General features: G+C 42.9%; 1 protein-coding gene across 1 annotated transcript in view; it reads left to right on the plus strand.

The window, feature by feature from the left end:
- Positions 1-20,278, plus strand: part of ADAMTS12 (ADAM metallopeptidase with thrombospondin type 1 motif 12) — a 399,145-nt gene that overhangs the window by 218,494 nt on the left and 160,373 nt on the right. Inside the window, 3 exon segments of the mRNA XM_082622837.1 lie at positions 2,646-2,842; positions 3,661-3,744; positions 17,373-17,497. Of these exon segments, the coding sequence (XP_082478963.1) occupies positions 2,646-2,842; positions 3,661-3,744; positions 17,373-17,497 (406 nt within the window).

Genomic DNA, 20,278 nt, shown 5'->3' on the forward strand with positions numbered 1-20,278 from the left:
AAAAGGTAGAGGAGGGAGAGTAGAGAAGGAGAAGTGAGGAAAGAAAGAAAGGACTGGAAGAAGTAGAGAAATCGCCTTTATTCTACCAGTGTCTTACCTGTGCTGGCCTCCTGCCATTCCTGACCTTAGACACGTTTGGGCCTGAGGAGGTGGGAAGGGGGAACCACAGCCAGCCAGGGATCCAAGGCTGCAGCCTAGAGCACAGGGTCCTCTTGAATGAAAGGGCTGCATATTGCACGGTGTCTGCCAACTGCAGTGAGCTGAGGGCTATATGAGGGGGCCAGCACCCAGGGAAGGGATGCAGAGTCTGTGGAGCCAAGGGAGAGGAGGGGACCGTGTGACCAAGGGCTTTGTGAGAGCACTGAGTTGCCCGGGTAGGTGAGCTTGTGGAGAGCACTGAGCATCCTTGCACCTTGGAGGAGACCCATCCCCACACGGCAAGGACAGGAGACCAAGAGAAGGAGACTGCACCTCACCCATGTTGGTAAGGTTCCTCTACTTGTCCCAGCCTGCTGACACCCCTCCCAGAAGCCCAGACTCCACCTGGGCTCAGGGTGGCTGATTCCCTGGCTTGTGCAGAGAGATTTGGAAACAGGTTGTAGTTTGAAAATGTTCCCATGAGCTTCAAAAAAAGATGAAAGGGTGAGAGACAGGAGGTCAGTAGGGGTTGAGTTAGAAACCATCAATCAACTCTCTGGAGAGTCCTTAGGGAAGTCATACTTATCCATGCAAAGTAAGTGGAGAAGGAAGATTGAAAGTTGTTCTACCGCAGATGAGGGGTTAACCGTCTCCCCATTTGTAAGTCTTCACAGCACTTCCCTCTAAGATTTCTGCAATCCTGAATTATTTTTCAAAGGTCTCATATCGAAGTACAGCTTTATTATTTTCAAGGAAAACTCACAATAATAGAATTTGAATTTATTTAGCCCTATGGTCATGTGTCATTTCTTTTGTAAATATTACTCAGTGTAGTGTGTTCTAACTTCACATAGAAAGCAAAACTGAGGAACCAGGATGGGTTACATAGCAAACCAATGTAATCAGCTGTACAGTCCAGAGAGCACTGTAGGGAGAGGAGAGAATATGGTTTTAGTTGTCCCTATTCCATGTCTGAGGCAGGGCATCAGGAGGAGGTGTGGCTCTAGATGGCTCGGAAGAACAGGACCAGACTAATAAGTGGAAATGCCAGGGAGGAGGTTCCAGCTCACTGGAGGAGAGAACTGTGAGTTGGTGTGTGGCCCCAGCCCCGGAAGTATTCAAGCTGAGGCTGGGTGGCCATCACCAGAGAGGAGGAAGGGGGCGTGAGCTTTGCTGTTCTGCTCTCCTGTTCTGACCCGGCCAGCGGTCCAGGGTGCCGATGAGAGTAGGTAGCAGGTGTGTGGCTGTCTTCCTGATAGAAATGTTCAAAGACTGGGACTCTGCTTCTCCATCATCCCAGGCTCCTTTCCTTATTTACTCTTTTGGTAAATTGATCTTTTGTCAACTCTCTAAACCATTCTGAGCCCATTGAAACCTTTTAGACTTGACCACCACTTGGGTTAAGCTTCCCCATGTGTGAAGTAGCACTTTATTCTTATTTTGGTTTTAAATAGACCTCTTTCAGGTTTCAAGGAGGTGCTTCTCAAACTTCTGGGAGTTTGAGAATGATTCTAATTCTCTTCATGATTCTATAGCCTCTTCTGGGTTTTGCCTTCCAGACTATGATCCTCCTATATTGTCTTTTCCATACTTAAACCTGTGAGTCACCTTGAGAGTTTTACTGTGCTTCGCTAGATCTTTTCCAGCTTTTTAAAAATACATTCATGAAGTAGGATATCCTGAACCACATGCAGCTTTTCCAGCTTACATTTCTGCAATTTTCTGCATATTTACTCTGTGGGAGGCAGTGTGGTGTATATGAAAATGCATGATTTTAGGGCATAAAAAATCCTGGATCTTCCACGGATGTTATGGGCTGTGTGACTTTGGGGAGTTATTTAACCAGCCACTTTGAGCATCAGTTTCTGCATTTGCAAGATGGAGATAGCAGTATGCACCTCAGATATTCATGAGGATAAACAACTTGGCATTTTAAAAAATATATATTTATTTATTTATTGGCTGCACTGGGTCTTAGTTGAGGCATGCAGGGTCTTCGTTGCTGCATGCAGGACTTTTAGTTGCAGCATGCAGGATCCAGCTCCCTGACCAGGGATGGAACCCAGGCCCTCTGCACTGGGAGTGCAGAGTCCTAACCACTGGACCACCAGGGAGGTCCTGCAACTTAGCCTTTTAAAGCGTAGTAGTACCCTGCCTTGCGTTCAGTAAGCCCTGAATAATTTAGAGGAGGAGGAGCCGGAGAAGGAGAAGAAAGTTCCCATTTTTGATTATAATATCTTTTTAATGAGGGACCTATTTAATGAAACAGGTAATAATTATTTCAGAGCAGTACATTTGAACCTCCCTGTCATATTCCAATTTCACTTATCTTGGTCATATTCATTTAAACTGATCTCTTCTTCCATTCCAGTCAAATAGATAAGAACGTTGTATTCATGCATTATTAAACATAACTTAAACTTACAGCCTTGCATCTTTATAAACATAAGTGAGTAATATGTGAGAGAGATAGAGAATGAACCCCCTATCTTCTGATTAATGTTTAGACAGTCTTGGCACCTCCCAGAAGCAAGAGCTACAGCGAGAGAAGTGGGAGAGGAACAAGTTGCCAGGCAGAAGCCTCTCTCGGCGTTCCATCAGCAAGGAGAGGTGGGTGGAGACACTGGTGGTGGCCGACACGAAGATGATTGAGTACCATGGGAGCGAGAATGTGGAGTCCTATATCCTCACCATCATGAACATGGTACGTCAGACCACGTGGGGACAGGGGCAGCTGGTGAATAGATACCACTAGAGATGCTCCATCCCCCAAATAAGAGACCTTCTTTTGATCCCTTTATTTTTTAAATTTTTTTATGTTTTATTTTTTTGGCTGCACAGCTTGCAGGATCTTAGTGCCCCGACCAGGGATTGAACTGGGCCCTTGGCCCTGAAAGCACAGAGTCCTAACCACTGGACTGCCAGGGAATTCCCTGGTCCTTTTAATATATATATATATATTATATATTATATATATTATATATTATATATATTATATATTATGTATATTATATAATATATATATTATATATTATATATATATGTATATATTTGTAGTTATATTTATAAATATATTCCATGCCTAGATAATTAAGGACAAATTATTCTTTCTCTTAAAAACATGTATCCTAGGAATACTTATAATTTATCATGTACATTTTCTACTAGTTACTTATCAAGTGACTCAGTCATTTTAGTATGATTTTTTTCCTCACTGATTTATATAAGTTCACAAATGAGGAAACTGAGACAAAGAACTAGAACATGATTTCTTCAAGGTAGTTGGAGCTAGAATTGGGATAAAGTTAAGGACCCCTAATTTGAAGCTTCCATTTTGCCTTGTAATGCTTCCTGCTTTCCCACATGGCCGTATCTCACTCATCTTTGCACTCCACCAAAAATTCCTGATCTATAAGATAAGGAATTATTTCAAGTATATTACAGTTCTGTTTTTTCCCCTCCTCCAGCATTTATCTGTTCTCTGTTCATGTGAGGCTAATGGTTTTCCGTTTCTGACTCTAGGTCACCGGGTTGTTCCATAACCCAAGCATTGGCAATGCAATTCACATCGTTGTGGTTCGGCTCATTCTACTTGAAGAAGAAGAGGTAAGGAATAGTTTCCCCACCAGTCTTGTGACCTGGATCTTCACAATCCCTACCTGCTTCCTTCAGAAGAGCTGTGGATGGACAAGAAAGAGGGTACCAGAAAGATGTTTGGAAGCCCATCTGTGTTATTTTCTTGGGAATTCAGTGATGTCAAGTGGGAGATAGAGAACGTTTCCAAGATACACAGACTTGAAATCACCTGACAGTCTTTGTATCTAGTAACTCACAAATCAGATTGACAACAGTGACTAAGAATGTTCCACAGTGGAAACAGACTAAATCATGTTATGGCTGGGTGATTTCAATAAAAGCTAGGAGAGACATGGAAATACTGAACCTTTTACACTGTTTATTTACCTCCTGCATATTAATACATGTCTCTCGGATCTGGGCCCACTTGTCTCTCTGCACTTTTACTTGGGGATTCTATCTCTTCTCAGAGACTTAGACAGCATGTGTATGCTGAGACTTAATTGATACCTCAAGCCCAGACCTCCTACTTGAGCTCCAAACTTACATCCAGTTGCTTATTTGACATCTCAACCTGGATGTGTTCTAATCCACTTGAACTTGGAAACTTAGTCCAAAATGGAATTCTCGATTACTCCCTGCCCGAATCATCTCAGCCCTGCCTTCCACCCTTCCCCTACCCTCCATCTTACCCATCTCAGTAAACCGTGCTATTGTGCACTGTTACATAAGCCTGGGAGTCACTCTTGCTTCCCTCCTTTCTTATCTTCCACGTTCCACAGCAAGGCCCACCGTGCTCCTACCTTCAAAGTGCATCTCAAAATCACCCACTGTTCATCATGTCCACAGTCATTGTGTTGGTTTATAGCTTTTATCATATCCTGCCTAAACTACCACAGTGAAATCCCAAATGCTCTTCCTATTTTAAGCCTTCCCTGACACCCCCAGCACCCTAATCCAACCTCTGCATAGCAGTTAGAATGGCAATTTTAAATACAAATTGAGTTGCTCCACTGAGCAAAACTATTTAATGGATTTATGTTGTTTTTAGAACAAATTCAGCATTTCTTACTGCGTCCTGCAGAGACATTCATGGTCTAGCCTCCATCCACCTTTCCATTTTTTTCCTTGTGTCACTCTCTGCCTCGCTTACCCCACATCCCCCGACTCTGCCTCCCCCCCCGCCCCCGCACTGGACTTCAGATAGGTTCCAGAACACGCAAGGCCCCCGTCAGCCTCATGGTCTATGCACTTGAGGTTCCCAGTGCCTGAAGCACCCCTGCCCTGGCTCTGCTGGTGGTGGCACCTTCTCACCTCTCAGGCCTCTGTTGAAATGCTGCCTCTTCAGAGAGGTCTCAATGACCAGCCTACCCAAAGCTGGTCCCACTTAACTGTTCTCCATCACAGAAAGTGATTTACTTCCTTTATTGATACCACTCTTGCAATTCATTAACAGTCTGTGTATTTGTTTACTCTTTTCTTATTTATCTCAGCCACCATCAGAATGTGAATTCCATGAGAGTGGTAACTATGTCCCTTTATCCTTGGCTTTGTCTCCAGCACTGAACACAGTGCCTGGCCATGAATGAATGAATAAATAAATGAATGAAGTAAAATGTAATGAATGACTGAACCAGCCAACCTGATGAAATGACTTTGCAATCTATAGCACTTAGCCAGCGGGTGAGATATGTGAAAAAGGGCATCATTCAAATCTTCATCAGCAAGAGATCTGAGGTCAAAATGCTCAAGGCAGGGTTGATTGTTTTCTGAGTAGAAGCCTCCAGACAGAAGATTTTAAAACAGCAATCTCTGGAGCCTGATCCTTTTTCCTTCTTCTCCCCTCTACCACCCCTATTTCCCTTAGTCACTCAAGATATACTTTGGGTATCTTGGAATACCGATGGATATATTATTTCCCTTCCTGTAAACCTTTTGTTAAGAAAATTTACCCAAAACTTAGAAACCAGGCAAAACAAAAACTATGTGTTCTTTCAGTGTCTAACATGACCTATCTCACTCTGTGGGAAGGTAACTTTGTTTGATTATTATTCATGATTGATTAGGGTCTAGACATGGTAACGTTAGGTGTTAACATGCAGGAAACTGATAGAGTACAAATGGGTTTTGGACAGTAGAGATGGAAATGATTTGTGTCCAGCAAGAAGATAACTCCAAAGATTATGGTTTTATTGGTCTGTGGAACATTATATAATTTTGTATCTAATGTAGCAGTCTTAGTCCAGCATTCTTTTTTTTTTTTTTTTTTTACTGACTATAGTTGCATCAGTTTCATGTATCTGCCTTCGAACCAGCTTTGCCATCTTGCCTGTCTCCTTATTAGTGAGTTAAATATATCTTGAACATGTGCTCACCAAATATCTGTATGAAAATTATATTTTTAACTTTTTGAAAAGTATACCTGGATACCTTGGAGGACAAATTTTCACTACTGTATAATGGTCTAGCATATATGCATGCTTAGCTACAGGGGGAAAACAGGAAGGTTCTTCTGGGTGTGGGAAGGAAAAAACTTTACCCTCTGCAGTTTCAACAGCTGCACTAGTGGGAGCTCAACATGTGGCTTCTGTGGATTTTGGGCCCCTTTTAACTCTGTAGCTCTTCATTCCAGGAAACAATGCCACCAAAGTCTTGCTTCCAGTGGAATCCTTTGAAAGAACTTGATTGGCCATTACCTCTCTGACCCCGTCACAGTTACATTGTTTTTCTTCTTCCCTTCCTCATTTCTCAAGTGCAATGAGACACAAATGATTTGCTGCAAAAATCCATGGCTTCCTTTCTCCCACTTGCCAAATATCTTCCTCATTCAAGCTTTTATAGAATCTCCAAGTGGTACAAGGTTCATAACTTGACAACAGAATGGTCAGCTCATTGGAGAGTTGCAATTCACAATTCCCATTTTCTTGATTCCCAGATCATGGCTCTAGCTATACTTCACATCTTGGACTCATGAGCAGCCCCATCAACAGCAAACAGCAATGATTCCAGCCCTTACCTTACATCAGGGTAGCAGCCACAGGCAGAAAGTACAGTGTGAGGTATTGGGAGGTGACTGCTCTTGAGCAAGGAGACCTGAGTTCGAGTCCTGACTCTGTCATCATCCCGTAGGTAACTCTGAGAAAGTCACATCATTGCTCCATCCCTCCTTTTTTCTTCATCTGTAAATGAGGAGCAAGTTGTGGTACGTCAACTGTATGTCACATACTATGCTAGCTGGTGAGGGTACAAATATGAATCAACATCGTATTCCTGATTCTGAAGAGCTTAGCATCTCCTGCACAAAGGCACAGAATAGAAATTTTCAAATTGAGATTGTCATGAATACAAAGAAAAGCAAAAGAGTACGTGGGATAAGGAAGGATACTTGGATGTCTATGCTGGGTTTTAGAGGATGAGAAGAAATTAACCAGTGAGGAAGGACATCCCAGGTAGGGGAACCTAGAAGTAGGGACAGTAGCCTTAGTGCTTAAACTAAGCACTAAGCATGCATATATGCTAGACCATTTATCTGTGAGGGGCTGTGAACACATCACTGATCATGAACCACAAAATGGGAGGCTCAGAAACTTTGTTGTGAAAAAAGGAAACAATGAGATTTTGTCGGAGGCAGGAGAGAAAACAGCCAATCGAAACCTGCCCACCTCCGTTCACACCCGGTCTTGTTCCAGTGTTACCTGTCTCTGTGCGTGACATCATCATCCTTCCTGTGGTAGGAGCCAAAGACCCAGAAGGTATCCATGACACCTCCTTCTCCCCACTCCACCCCGTATCCAGCCCATCATCATGTACTGACAGTTTTCTCTGACTGTGTCATTTACATCACTTTAATTCAGGATACAGTTATCTCTTTCCTGGGCTATAGTTGTATGTACTTTCTGGTCTGCTTGGATTCCTTTCTATCTTGTTTTCTCATTGCAGCCAGGATGATCTCAAAATGGTAATCTGATTATCTCTACCCTCCTGACACCCCTTTCCAAAGCCCATCCCTGGTTTAAAGCAATCCAGTGTTTTTCTGATTCCCCCTCTAATCACTTACTATGCCCTCCTTGCTCTTGAGATAGAGTGATAGTCTTCGACTTATCATGCTTTCTCCTGCTGCTGGTCTTGTTGTTGCCTGGACTGTCTTCCTTTTTTTTTTTTTTTTTTTTTTTTTGCGGTACACGAGCCCCTCACTGCTGTGACCTCTCCCTTTGCGGAGCACAGGCTCTGGACATGCAGGCCCAGCGGCCATGGCTCACGGGCCGCTTCACGGCATGTGGGATCCCCCTGGACCAGGGCACGAACCTGTGTCCCCTGAACCGGCAAGCGGACTCCCAACCACTGTGCCACCAGGGAAGCCCTGTCTTCCTTTTTGACTTCACTTAGTTAACACCTTCATCCTTCAGATCTCAGCTCAAGTGCCTCTTGGCTGGGGAAGCCTTCCCTGATGTCCATGCCCAGTAATATTTTATTATATACTCCCACAATACTGCATTTCTCCTTCATAGCCCATATCCGAGTTGTAACTTTACATCTATTTGCCTGAAACACTTTCCTCTGTTAGTGTGTAAGACTGGGTCTGGCAGAGGTTGGGTCTGGTGTTGCTCACCACTTAGCCCTACTGGTATATAACAGATAAGAGAAAGAGTGAATGAGTGAGGCCAGCAGTCAGTGGGTGAAGATAAGTGGCCAAGTCATGACAAGCCTGTGGCCCCATAAAGGGGTTTGGATTTAATCCTGTGGGAGTCTCTGGATGATTCCAAACTGAGAGATGAAATGGAGAGAAAGGCATTAGAGAGATGGCTCTGGGGCTCTGTGGGAAGTGACATGAGGTGGGGAGCACTGAGGTAGGTCTCTTCCATCATTGACTTTCTATGGCTCTCATCTTTCTTATTCAGAGTCATACCTGACAGCTAACACCATTTTGGACTTCATTTTCTGTGGTGGGTTCCAGAGACTTGGTGATTAACCTACATACATAAAATACAGTTTCTCTGTGTCAGTTACTGCCATGTAAAAAACCACTGTGGAATTTTATCACATTTTGAGAATAAATTAGTCTGATGCAATACTAATTTTGGAGCATCCTGGAGACATCTCAAAGAATAGAGGGTCATATTTTGGACCAGTGGAAACTCAGGTATACAAAACCATGAGCTGGAAAGATTTGTCTAGCATATTAAGACATCCTGGTGAGATGAGATTGGCCACGTGTTGATAATTCTTGAAGCTAACTGATGGATTCATGGGGATTTATTACACTACTCCTTCCACTTTGGTATATGTTTGAAATCTTCCATAATAAAAAAGTTCTTAAAAATAAATAAAAAGACATCAGGGGCCAAGCAATCAGAGTGGCTTCAGAGATGAGCCAGCTTGCTCTCTGTCCTATCCTGCCTCCATCCAGCCCTAAGTCAAATTCTCATTTCCATTTTATGGCCCTACTCGTATCCGTTGAACTTCCATTCTCCCTCAAGGACTCGGACACAAACTTAACCTTTAGCCCTTTCCACTTTAGACCAACTCATTCAATGGCCTCCCTGCTCTACTTTTGGGCTGGGGTTACAGATAGGATTGCTCCCTTCCCTCCTACTCTTGGGAGCAGTTAACATTGTAGTGAGCACAGGTTTATAGTCAGTCCCCCCTCTTTCTAGTCATGTAACCTTTGGTAGGTTACTTATCTGTGTCTCCGTTTCTTCATTTGGTAAATATTTACTTCCTAGGGTTGCTATGAGAATCAAACGTGTTAATTCATGTAATAGCCTTGTATCTGGCTTGTAGAAACCACTCCATCAGTGTTACTTGTCAGTATCATTCTTATTCTTATCATTGTCTTCATCACCAGGTCCCACAATGACCCTGGAAACTTGTTACTATAATACTCATTTCACAGATGAGGAAACTGTACCAAAGTTGTTGACAGAAAACAAAAAACCTAAAGGAGAAGATTAGAATCATAAGTTGGAGACTTCTTTTAAGAACAGGATGGAGCCAAAACCGGGATGGGAGCGAGTTGCGATGACGTCAGCCAGATGGGCCCCAGGTTGCTGTACCATTGAGGGGTAGAGCCTGCGGGTGTCAGGCTGGCTTAAAGGAGCAGGAATAGGGCTGACAGATGGGAGGGAGATGACTTTTCACAGAGAATTTCCCTCTTTGGTCTCAGAGTGATTTAGTGTTGGGTTCAATTCTGTGAGCCTCTGGGGTTAAAAGCCTGTTAACTCTGGCAATTCAGGCTGGTGACTTCCCTGCCCCCAGGGTGATTTGTGGGTCTGTTATAACCTATAGAACTGCTGTTTTCTCAAGATAAATGTCGAAAATATGGTAAATGAATTCGTACATTCATCACTTTTTTAAAAAATCAAGTATCTCGGGCTTCCCTGGTGGCACAGTGGTTAAGAATCCTCCTGCCAATGCAGGGGACACGGGTTCGAGCCCTGGTCTGGGAAGATCCCACATGCCGTGGAGCAACTAAGCTCGTGAGCCACAACTACTGAGCCTGCGTGCCTAGAGCCCGTGCTCCACAACAAGAGAAGCCACTGCAATGAGAAGGCCGCACACCGTGACAAAGAGTAGCCCCCGCTCGCTGCAACTAGAGAAAGCCCACGCGCAGCCACGAAGACACAGTGCAACCAAAACTAAATAAATTAATTTTTAAAAAAATCAAGTATCTCTTCCTTTGATCATCAGATCAGTTATTCCTCTTTACTGCTTTTCCCTTCTCTGCCTGTTCTGTTTCTTCCAGGAACCTAAGCCTGGCTAGCAGAGCATGATCAGATTGTGCGTTGAATCGCAAATTCTCAGGGAAATCAATACATGATTTTTGTTTTTCATTGTAAAGAGAGAGCTTACAAAGAGAACAATTTATAATAAAAGCCATGTTCTTGCAAAATCATCTTCTTTCTCCCATTTGGGACTCTTTCTGCGAGCCACCACTGATTTCCTCTAGGTCACCTCCCTGTCCAATCAGGTCACATACTCAAAAAAATAGGAAAGGGGAAGTGGGAAGTGAATTGGACTTGTTTCAGAAAATGAGGTGAGAAAAAATGATGAACAAAAAGGGAAATCTATTTTTGTTTTCAAAGGAAATACGAGAAAATTTGTCTGGATGGGGGTTTGTTTTGACAAGCTCGAATAATGACGAGGATGCTTTATAGGAAATGTTTAGTACTGTACAAGTCTCCCTTTATTCATTGTGTGCCAGTGTGATCTCTCCAAAGCTCTTCTGTATCTTGTGTGTACTGAGGGCTGCATGGTGTTGAGGTGTAGCTAATAACACTAACCAAGGCTCCTGGGATCAAGTACATTCAAGAAACTGAGAAAGTGTTAGACTTAACCTCTTATGAGACTTGGAGATAAAAAGGCTGAGGAGGCTGAAAAAAGTGGTGCTTAATTCAAACTTCCTGGAAGAGTCACGACATCTAGCAGACAAGCAGTAAGCACTGAACTTGTGTTAAATTCCACATATTGTTGATGAAAGTTCTGCACAAGGGCAAGGCACCCAGCTACAAATGACCAGCAACTCAGTTAATTACATTGCTTTGTCTGTAAGAGGAGCTGACAGAGGCAACAGGGAGAAAGCAAGCAAGATTTGGGGGTAGACTTTGGGCCAACATTTTTTTTTCTCATGTCAATGAAAATTCAATTAACTATCAAGTTAAGAAGATTAAAAAAAGGGAATTTTATTTGAGCTAAACTGAGGGTTATAATCTGGGAACAGAGTCTCAGAAAGCTCTGAGAATAACATCACACACTTTTAACATTTTAACCTAGTGCAGCAAGTGCTGCGAACCAAGATGCACAAGATGTATTTGTAGGAAACTACTCCAGATTGGAGGCAGGGAATGCTCCTTGGAAATGCCCCAATTGAATCTTAAAGAATTAATGGATGCTGAGTAAGTTAAAGGGAGTAAATGATGAGAGAAAGGAGGTGTTCTAGGCAGAGCAAGCAGCCAGAAGAAAGCAAGGAGAAAAATAACGTGTGCGTGGGCCTGGGGGAAATGGTAATACAGGCGGTTTGAATGTTGCCGGAACATAAACTATGAGGTTGAAAATGAAGGGAGGGCTTCCTGGAGGTTAGACTTTAAAGGGTCTTGAGTCTTACATGGTGATGTGAGCAGACTTTGATTTTGGCTAGATTAACTTGGCAATGGCAAGGAGGATAGATTTATCTAATTTTTTATTTTATTTATTTATTATTTGGCTGCGTCGTGTCTTAGTTGCAGCACACAGGGTCTCCGTTGAGGCATACGGGTTTTTTCATTGTGGTGTGGGCTCTTTGTTGGGGTGTGTGGTCTTCTTCCTAGTTGTGGCATGTGGGTTTTCTCTCTCTCGTTGAGGCACGTGAGCTCAGTAGTTGTGGTGCACGGGCTTAGTTGCCCTGTGGCATGTGAGATCTTAGTTGCCTGACCAGGGATCGAACCCACATCCCCTGCATTGGAAGGCAGATTCTTTACCACTGGACCACCAGGGAAGTCCCGGGAGGATAGATTTAAAGAGAAGAAAGAAGGAGAACAGTTAAGAGATGCTGTAAGAATTAATCCAAGCATAAAATTATGAGGGTTTGAGCTAGGGCAGTTGGGAGTAAAGATGGAGAGGAGGTAAAGTTAGCAGCGCATCATGACAGATTGGGATGCCGAATAAGGTGAGAGGAGAGACCAGCACGAGGACACTCATGGTGGTTCCTGTAATTAAGAGGATGCAGGAAGAATAGCAGGTTAAAGTGGGGAGAAAGGATTTCAGGGATGCTGATCTGTGTGTACCTGTGGTGCCATCTGGAAGGGGGTGTCCATCAAGAGATTTGGGTACATGAGTTTGAACTCCAGGTGAGGTTTGGAATGAGATAGAGATTTGAGAGTTAATAGTGTATAGGTGATTTCCCAAAATACGACTGTGACTGAGAGTGAACTAGCAATGAGCCAAAAGCAGGGCAGGAGAAGAGCCCATAAAGGAGCCCAAGAAGTGGCCAGAGAGTAAAATGAGGAAGGAGAGCTGGGGATCTTGGAAGGAGAGGGTTTCTGCCTGTGTTTGTCTCCTTCCTGGTGGTGGGAGTGTGAGGTGGGGGAGATAAATATGCGATAACCATTGATAGGTGAATTGCTAAATCTTTCCAGTTATTCAAAACAAAAGGTTTAGAGAAGTCTTCAATAGTTTGGAAACGACCATTCCTGGATTAGTAGCTACATGCCTTGCATCACAACCTTGCTCTGCCAAAACCTGCTGAATTACTCCCCTCTCTGGACTGGATTTCCTCATTGTTTCAATGAGAGGATTGGATTTATAGTTCCTAAGATCCTTCAGGGAAATGGGCTCATAGTAACGATGGGAAAATTGGAGGCAGAGTTTATGCTGCGGCATCTGGAAGATGACTGCTTTCCCCGTGATGGTGAAGATAAGTCCTTGTTGACACGGAATTTGGCTCAGAATCCAGGGACAGTGGATGTTTGTAAACATTCACTTTTCCTCAAACAGACACATGTGGATTGGTATGTGAGTTCTTCCAAAATCGTGAGTCCAGCCAATGTATAAAAGGACAATATAGCACAGGAAGATCAGCTCGGTGGTTTGTGACCACCTAGAGGGGTGGGATAGGGAGGATGGGAGGGAGGGAGATGCAAGAGGGAGGGGATATGGGGATATATGTACATGTATAGCTGATTCACTTTGTTATAAAGCAGAAACTAACACACCATTGTAAAGCAATTATACTCCAATAAAGATGTTTAAAAAAAAAGAAAAAGGACAATATCGAAGCAAAAAATTGAGTTTTTCCAGTCTGGCAATATCCCACCTTGAGCTGTGAGCCGCAGGAGGACATTTCGAGAGGGGATCCATCTGCTTCTGCCTGTGTGGCCACCTTGGCTCTAACAAGCTTTTACATTCATGGCTATTTAAATAGGGAACTTAACTGAACCTCAGAGTGGGTGTGTGGGTATGTGGGTCTGTGATGTGTGGGCTCTTCCTACCCACTGTAACCCATCTGAAAGATTATAGGTTCCCTTTGATTCAAAACTCTGGGAACTCACACGTATTTAATTAGTAAGTAACCCACATAGACTCATACTGAAAAGTGCTTTATAACAGCGGTCCCCAACCTTTTTTGGCACCAGGGACCTGTTTCATGGAAGTCAATTTTTCCATGGATAGGGGCAGGGTGGTATGGTTCAGACAGTAATGCCAGCTATCAGGGCGCAGGGGGTTTCAGGCAGTGACATGAGCAATGGGGAGCGGCAGAACCCCTGCTTTATAAGACCTTCTATTGCAACCCTCTAGCCTTGATTCAGATCAGTTATTATTTTTAAGATATTAAAAAAATTTTTGAGGTAATTGTAGATTCACGTGCAGTTGTAAGAAGTAGTACAGAGAAATCCCATATACCCTTCACCCAGTTTCCCCCAGTGGTAACATCTTGTATAACTTTGGTATATTAGAACCAATAAATTTATATTCATACAAACCACCTACCTTATTCAGATTTCACCAGTTTTACAAGCACTAATTGATGTGTGAGTGTGTGTGTGTGTGTGTGTGTGTGTGTGTGTGTGTATTCACAGTTAGTTCTATGCAATTTTAACATGTATAGATTTCTGGAACATTTGCCACAGTACAGAACAGTTCCATTACAAAGATCCCTCATGCTACCCTTTTGTACCTCCCTTCTGCCTACTGACCTAACTCCTAGAAAGCACTAACCTGTTCTGCGTCTCTATAATTTTGTCATTTCAAGAATGGTATATAAATGGAATCGTATAGTATATAACCTCTTGAGATTGTTTTCATTCAGTGTAATTCCTTTGAGATCTGTCCAAGTTGTGTGTATGGAGAGTTTGTTCCTTTTTGGTCCTAAGTAGCATTCCATGGTATATAACAGTTTATTTAACCATTCACTCATTGAGGGACATTTGGGTTGTTTCCAGTTTTCTGCTATCATGCATGAACTATCTGCTAGCTACTATTTCTGCTATTTGCTATCATGCTATAAACATTCCACTACAGGCTTTTGTGTGAGCATAAGTCTTCATTTCTCTGGGACAAATGTCCAGGAATGTAATTGCTGGGTTATATGGTAGTTGCATGTTTAGTTTTTTAAGAGACTTCAAACTGTCTTCCATAGCGGCTATACCATTTTACATTCTCACCAGCAGTGTATGAGTGACCCAGTTTTACCACATCCTTACCATCGTTTGGGTGCTGTCACGTTTTAAAATTTTAGTCATTCTGATAGGCAGGTAGTAATATCTCATTGTGGTTTTAATTTGCAGTTCTCTGATGGCTAATGAGGTTGAACATCTTTTTGTTGTGCTTATTCGCCGTCTGTATATCCCCTTCAGTGAAATGTCTCTTCATGTCTTTTGCCTGTTTTCTCATTGTTCTTTTATTGTTGAGTTTTGAGAGATCTTTAGATTTTCTAGAGGCAAGTCCTTTGACAGCTATATGGCTTACAAATACTTTCTCCCACTCTGTAGCTCATCTTTTCATTCTCTTCACAAGCTTCTCTCAGAGCAAAAGTTTTTCATTTTGATGAGGTCCAATTTTTCAGTTTTTCCTTTTCTGGATCATCTGATTAGTATCCAGTCTCTGAACTCTTTCCCTAGGGACCCCAGATTTTCCCCTATGATTGTTTTTGAAAGGTTTATAGTTTTACATTTTACATTTCAGTCTGTGATACATCTTGAGATAATTTTTGTATAAGGTGTGAAGTTTAGATCAAGACTCATGTCATTCCTCAGAATTTTGTAATTTTCCAGATACAGATCCTGTACATGTTTTGTTAGATTTATACCACTTTCATTTTCTTTGGAACAATGCAAAATGGCATTATTTTTTAATTAATGAGTATTCTTTCAGAGACTTCCTCCCCCCAAAACAAACAAACAAACAAACAAACAAACAAATGTAGGGTTTAAAACAAACCTCAAAGCAATCTAATCATAGCTGATGTTTTGTATGATAACTTGCCTTGTCTGAAGGGGAAGTAAGGCACCTTTCTAATGAGGCTGGTCACCAATTAGAAGTACAGCTTCATCAAGGAGCCCCTGTTCTCATAGTCTTTGATTCAGTAACTGACCTGAGTGACCTTCAGCTAGTTCTTCACTTCTCTGAGGTTTAACTTCCTCTTATTATAAAATGAAAATAACAATGCTTTCTTTACAAGTAACGCTGAGAAGATGAAATTAAATTAGATAAGAGAATTTATGTGAAAATATCTGGCACATGAGTAAATGATCAAGAAGTGTTTCTTTCCTTCCTTTTTTCCTTTCCCATCCTTCTACCCTCCACCCTCACTCCTTTTCTTTCCTCCTCTTTTCTTCCTTTCCATTTGTAATTCATGCCACCTAGCCAGTTCTTTATGGTGGGTGTGGGATGTTTGTTCCAGTAGGATTCCTGTTCTAACTACAGTTTGACTAGTTGAATAGGAGACTGACTCACCTGTGCCCAGCTAGTCCCCAGAACCTCTCTCCCTCCACCACCGTATACCCTATAATGGATGATATAATGATGAGGATTGTTAAATAATGAAGTCTGTTGCTTTTATTTAAATTCTTTACACTAGGGAGTTCAGTGAGTTTTTATGAGTGATGAGCCACCTGTCTGTGTTTTCATGAAGGGAAGGTGATCTATGGTAGTCAATTAGCATGGGTGCGGGGACCTGGGAGTACCTCTGACAGGCAACTGAAGCCTCTCAGGCCTTGTTGGATTTGGGTGTGGGCCTTAGGAAAATACAGAATATAGAGAAGCAAGCTCATAGTTTGATGTAGAGACAGCCCTGAAGATCTTGGGCTGAGCCCAGAGTAATAGACTCAGATTAAAGTAAGCCAAGGGAGGTAGTCGTTCTCCACGTGGAACCCACCCTGTATAAGAGATGGCTCTATATAGAGACCCCGAAGAAATGAGGCAAGGGAAAGGAATTTCTCCTTTAGAAATTCGAATTAAACTGGAGCCCTTCTAGGGCTGATTATCCCTTTTTTCTTCTCTCCCATTTGACAAGTGTCATCCAGTTAATTTAGAACAAGCCCTCTCCTTCCATCTCCAATAGTAACTGCGGGCCAGCTAGATATGACTCGGGAGCCCTTGAAGTTGCAGGCTGGGGCATCTACCCCAGTGTCCTAATTGTTGTCAGACAATAAACGATCCTAACTGGTTAAAAGCCTGGAGAGATTATGTCACCCTCTGCCCTTTACCCACAGATATCAAACCAAGATGGAAACCATGGGCAAGGAAATATCCAGTACATCCTTGTAGGATACCTCATGAAAGGAAGATGCTTTTTGTTGAAAATCTATTCATTTTGCATTAGAAATAAAAATGTCTCTTTGGAATTGTATTGGCTTAGGAAGAAGATAACCAGTAGAAATAGAACTTCAAACAGATCTTGGTCTTTGCTAATATATTTTTAGTTTTTCTTCAAGGGCTACTTGTCCCAGTAATAATTTCTATTCTGCAGTTCTCCCTTTTACGTTCTTTTAGGGGAAGTCATGGGAATGATAGTGTTTAGAGCAGGGGGTTGGCCCAGAGGAGTACATTGGCCTCCCCAAATTCTTGCCAGATGTCTGAGACACCCACCCAGAGCTCATCTCACTTAGCTGCTTCTGAAGACTAAAGTGATGGGCTCTGACCACAGAAAAATCACCCATGCCAATCTCTTCCTCTTCTTTCTCCAGCAAGGATTGAAAATAGTTCACCATGCAGAGAAGACACTGTCCAGCTTCTGTAAGTGGCAGAAGAGCATCAATCCCAAGAGTGACCTCAACCCTGCCCATCATGATGTGGCCGTCCTTCTCACCAGGTACCCCAGAGCCAGGGGCTGCAAGGCAGGGAGGGCTGGCAGGTGAAAGGGTTGCCAGGTATTCAACCTCATGAGATTCTTCTGCTCTTTGCTGCTCTTGTCATTTAAAAGGCAGCGTCTATCAACTAGACACTTCCGGCTCCCATACCAGTAAGGGAGCAGTCAGCAAACTTGCTAAATGTGCACAGCTCTCTGTGTTAATAAACTGCATCTGCTCTTTCCTGTCCCAGTGATTATTTCATCTTTAAAACTGGCTTTTCAGTGCAGCTATATAAACAATCAGGAAGCTTGTTAGCAGATCCTCATTAAAGGCTCTTTAACTCTTAAACATGGAACTTCTCATCCTTTAATTTTCTTTCTAAAAATTTCCTCCAATTTAGAAACCTGCAACTATCTCTACAGAAATCAGTCCTCCTTGTAATCCATCTCTGACTGATGTTGAAGACAGAATATGGGGAGAAGGTCCTCCCCTGAATAGGCAGAGTGGTTTGCTTGCACCTTTCTCCCTTTTACCCTCATGAAGATACTATTTGTTCTGACTACAGAGAGACCCTATGGTGCTAAAGAAGAACCGTCAGACCTTCTAGGACTCATAGCTGTGAAAAGCTAGTGAATTTACCTGATCAACCTAGGCTGTTGGAATGCTATGTTTGCTCATTGATTCAATAAATATTTTTTGAGTACCTACTATGTAACAGGCACTATTTTAATCTAGACAAATGAAGCTCTTAATGGGCGGAAAGTAAGTTTTCACTGGGCACTCCTATGCACATTCAGAGACATCCTGAAATCCAGAGATGTGTAGTGGAAGAGGCCTTTCAGCCTGGCCCTCCAGCTGAAGAGACCCTCATGAGCGGAAAGGCCCTGGGTGTCTGTTTGTTGTCCCTGGGGAGGACAGGCTGCCCCTGAACATCTTGGCTTGTCATCTGTCCCTTTGTCAGGGTTATCCCAGTGCATAGGTTATGTACAAGGGATGATAATCAGCCCCCACCCTATCCAAATTTCTGTCTTACACACCCCAAATTCCAATCATCAGAATCACTCTTTTGAGTGATAGTATCAAAACTTCGGTTGAATGCAAATACGTTCCAAAATAAGTCCGTGGCATAAACCTATTACATTAGGTTCATTAGGTCTTATGATACCTGGGTTGATCATAGCTCCCCTGGGAAATAGGTTGGTGTGGGTGTAGAATGTAAGCACAGAGGCTTTGGGGATCCAGCAGGCAGCCAGGGAACATGAGGACCCAGGCAAGTGGCCAGGGGAAGACTTCGGTCTAGGCAGGCCCTGACTGTAGGGAAGAACCCTGGATCATGGGACCAGCGTTGGCCACCTGGCATCTGTGTCTCAGCACCGTCTCTTTTCTTTCCCTGAAAGCAGAAATAGTTTCTCCTCTCATTCTCACATGCATAAATCAATGAGTTAATGACAGTTGGCATTTAGGGAGTATTTGACATGGGCCAGGCCCTATGCTACATCTGTTAGAACAATCATCATTCCATTTAATCCCCACAACAACCCTGGTGGTTCATTACTGTCAGTCATTCCTATTGTACAGGTGGGGAAACTGAGGCTTAATTATATCACTTGCCCAAAATCTCACTGCTTTTAACAGGTACAGTAGAGACTTAAATCCAGGTAGCTTGACCCCAATAGCCATACTATTACCCAGTAAGAATATGAAGGATCTGTTCTCCTTTTTTTCTTACTGTTATAATTTTTCTTCCTTAGAACAAGGGTCAGGTTTCAAGCTTTGATGAACCTCACCAAGTCCTAGACAGTAGAGAGAATTTCAAGTTCTGAAGCAGGATTTCTCAATATCAACACCATTGACATTTTGGGTTGGCTAATTCTTTGCTGTGAGGGGCTGTGCATTGAAGTGTATTTAATAGTATCCCTGGGGGCTTCCCTGGTTAAACTTGGTTAAGAATCCACCTTCCAATGCAGGGGATGTGGGTTCGATCCGTGGTCTGGGAACTAAGATCCCACATGCCACGGGGCCACTAAGCCTGTGTGCCACAGCTACAGACCCCACGCACTCTGGAGCCCACGCACCACAACTAGAGAGAAGCCCACGCACCACAAGAAAAGATCCTGCATGCCACAGCTAAGAACCAACGTAGCCAAAAATAAATAAATAAATATCAGAAACAAAACAAAACAAAACACAGTATCCCTGGCCTCTACCCATGAGATGGCAGTAGCACCCTCCTCGAAGTTGTGACAGCCAAAACTGTCTCCAGACATTGCCAGATGTTCCCTAGGAGGGTTTGGGGAACAAAGATCAACCCCTTTTGAGAACCTCTGCTCTGAAGAAGTAAGTACGCTCAGGAAGGGAAGGAAGTATAAGACTGAACTTGCCTCTGGAGGACTATGCTGAGATCCACTTCAACAGAGCTCGCTATAGAGGTGCATTCAGTAGAAGGTGGGTTTGGTGTGAACACACCTTGTGAAATGGGGCTGGTGGCTGCATGCCAAGGCGTGTTTTCTCTTTTACTATCCCCAGTGCATGGTGGAGGTGGAGCTGGTCTCCTCCTGGGAGCTTAAGCTCTTTGCCTGCAAGACCACCCCTATTTTACAATCCATTTGTTAGCTGCTTTTATCTTCTTTAGTGCTGGATACTTAATAGGCACTCAGTGAATAGTTATTTAAGGGACCCAACTTCCTGCACTTTCAGAAAGTTGGTAAATTACCAAAAACCATCATTCATCTTTTCCCAGCAGCTCCATGCAGACCTAGACTTTTTTTTTTAATGAAATAATAAAAAGCAAATCTAGCAGT

The sequence above is a fragment of the Mesoplodon mirus genome (assembly GCF_964341445.2).
Source record: "Mesoplodon mirus genome assembly, chromosome: 5".
NCBI lineage: Eukaryota > Metazoa > Chordata > Mammalia > Artiodactyla > Ziphiidae > Mesoplodon > Mesoplodon mirus.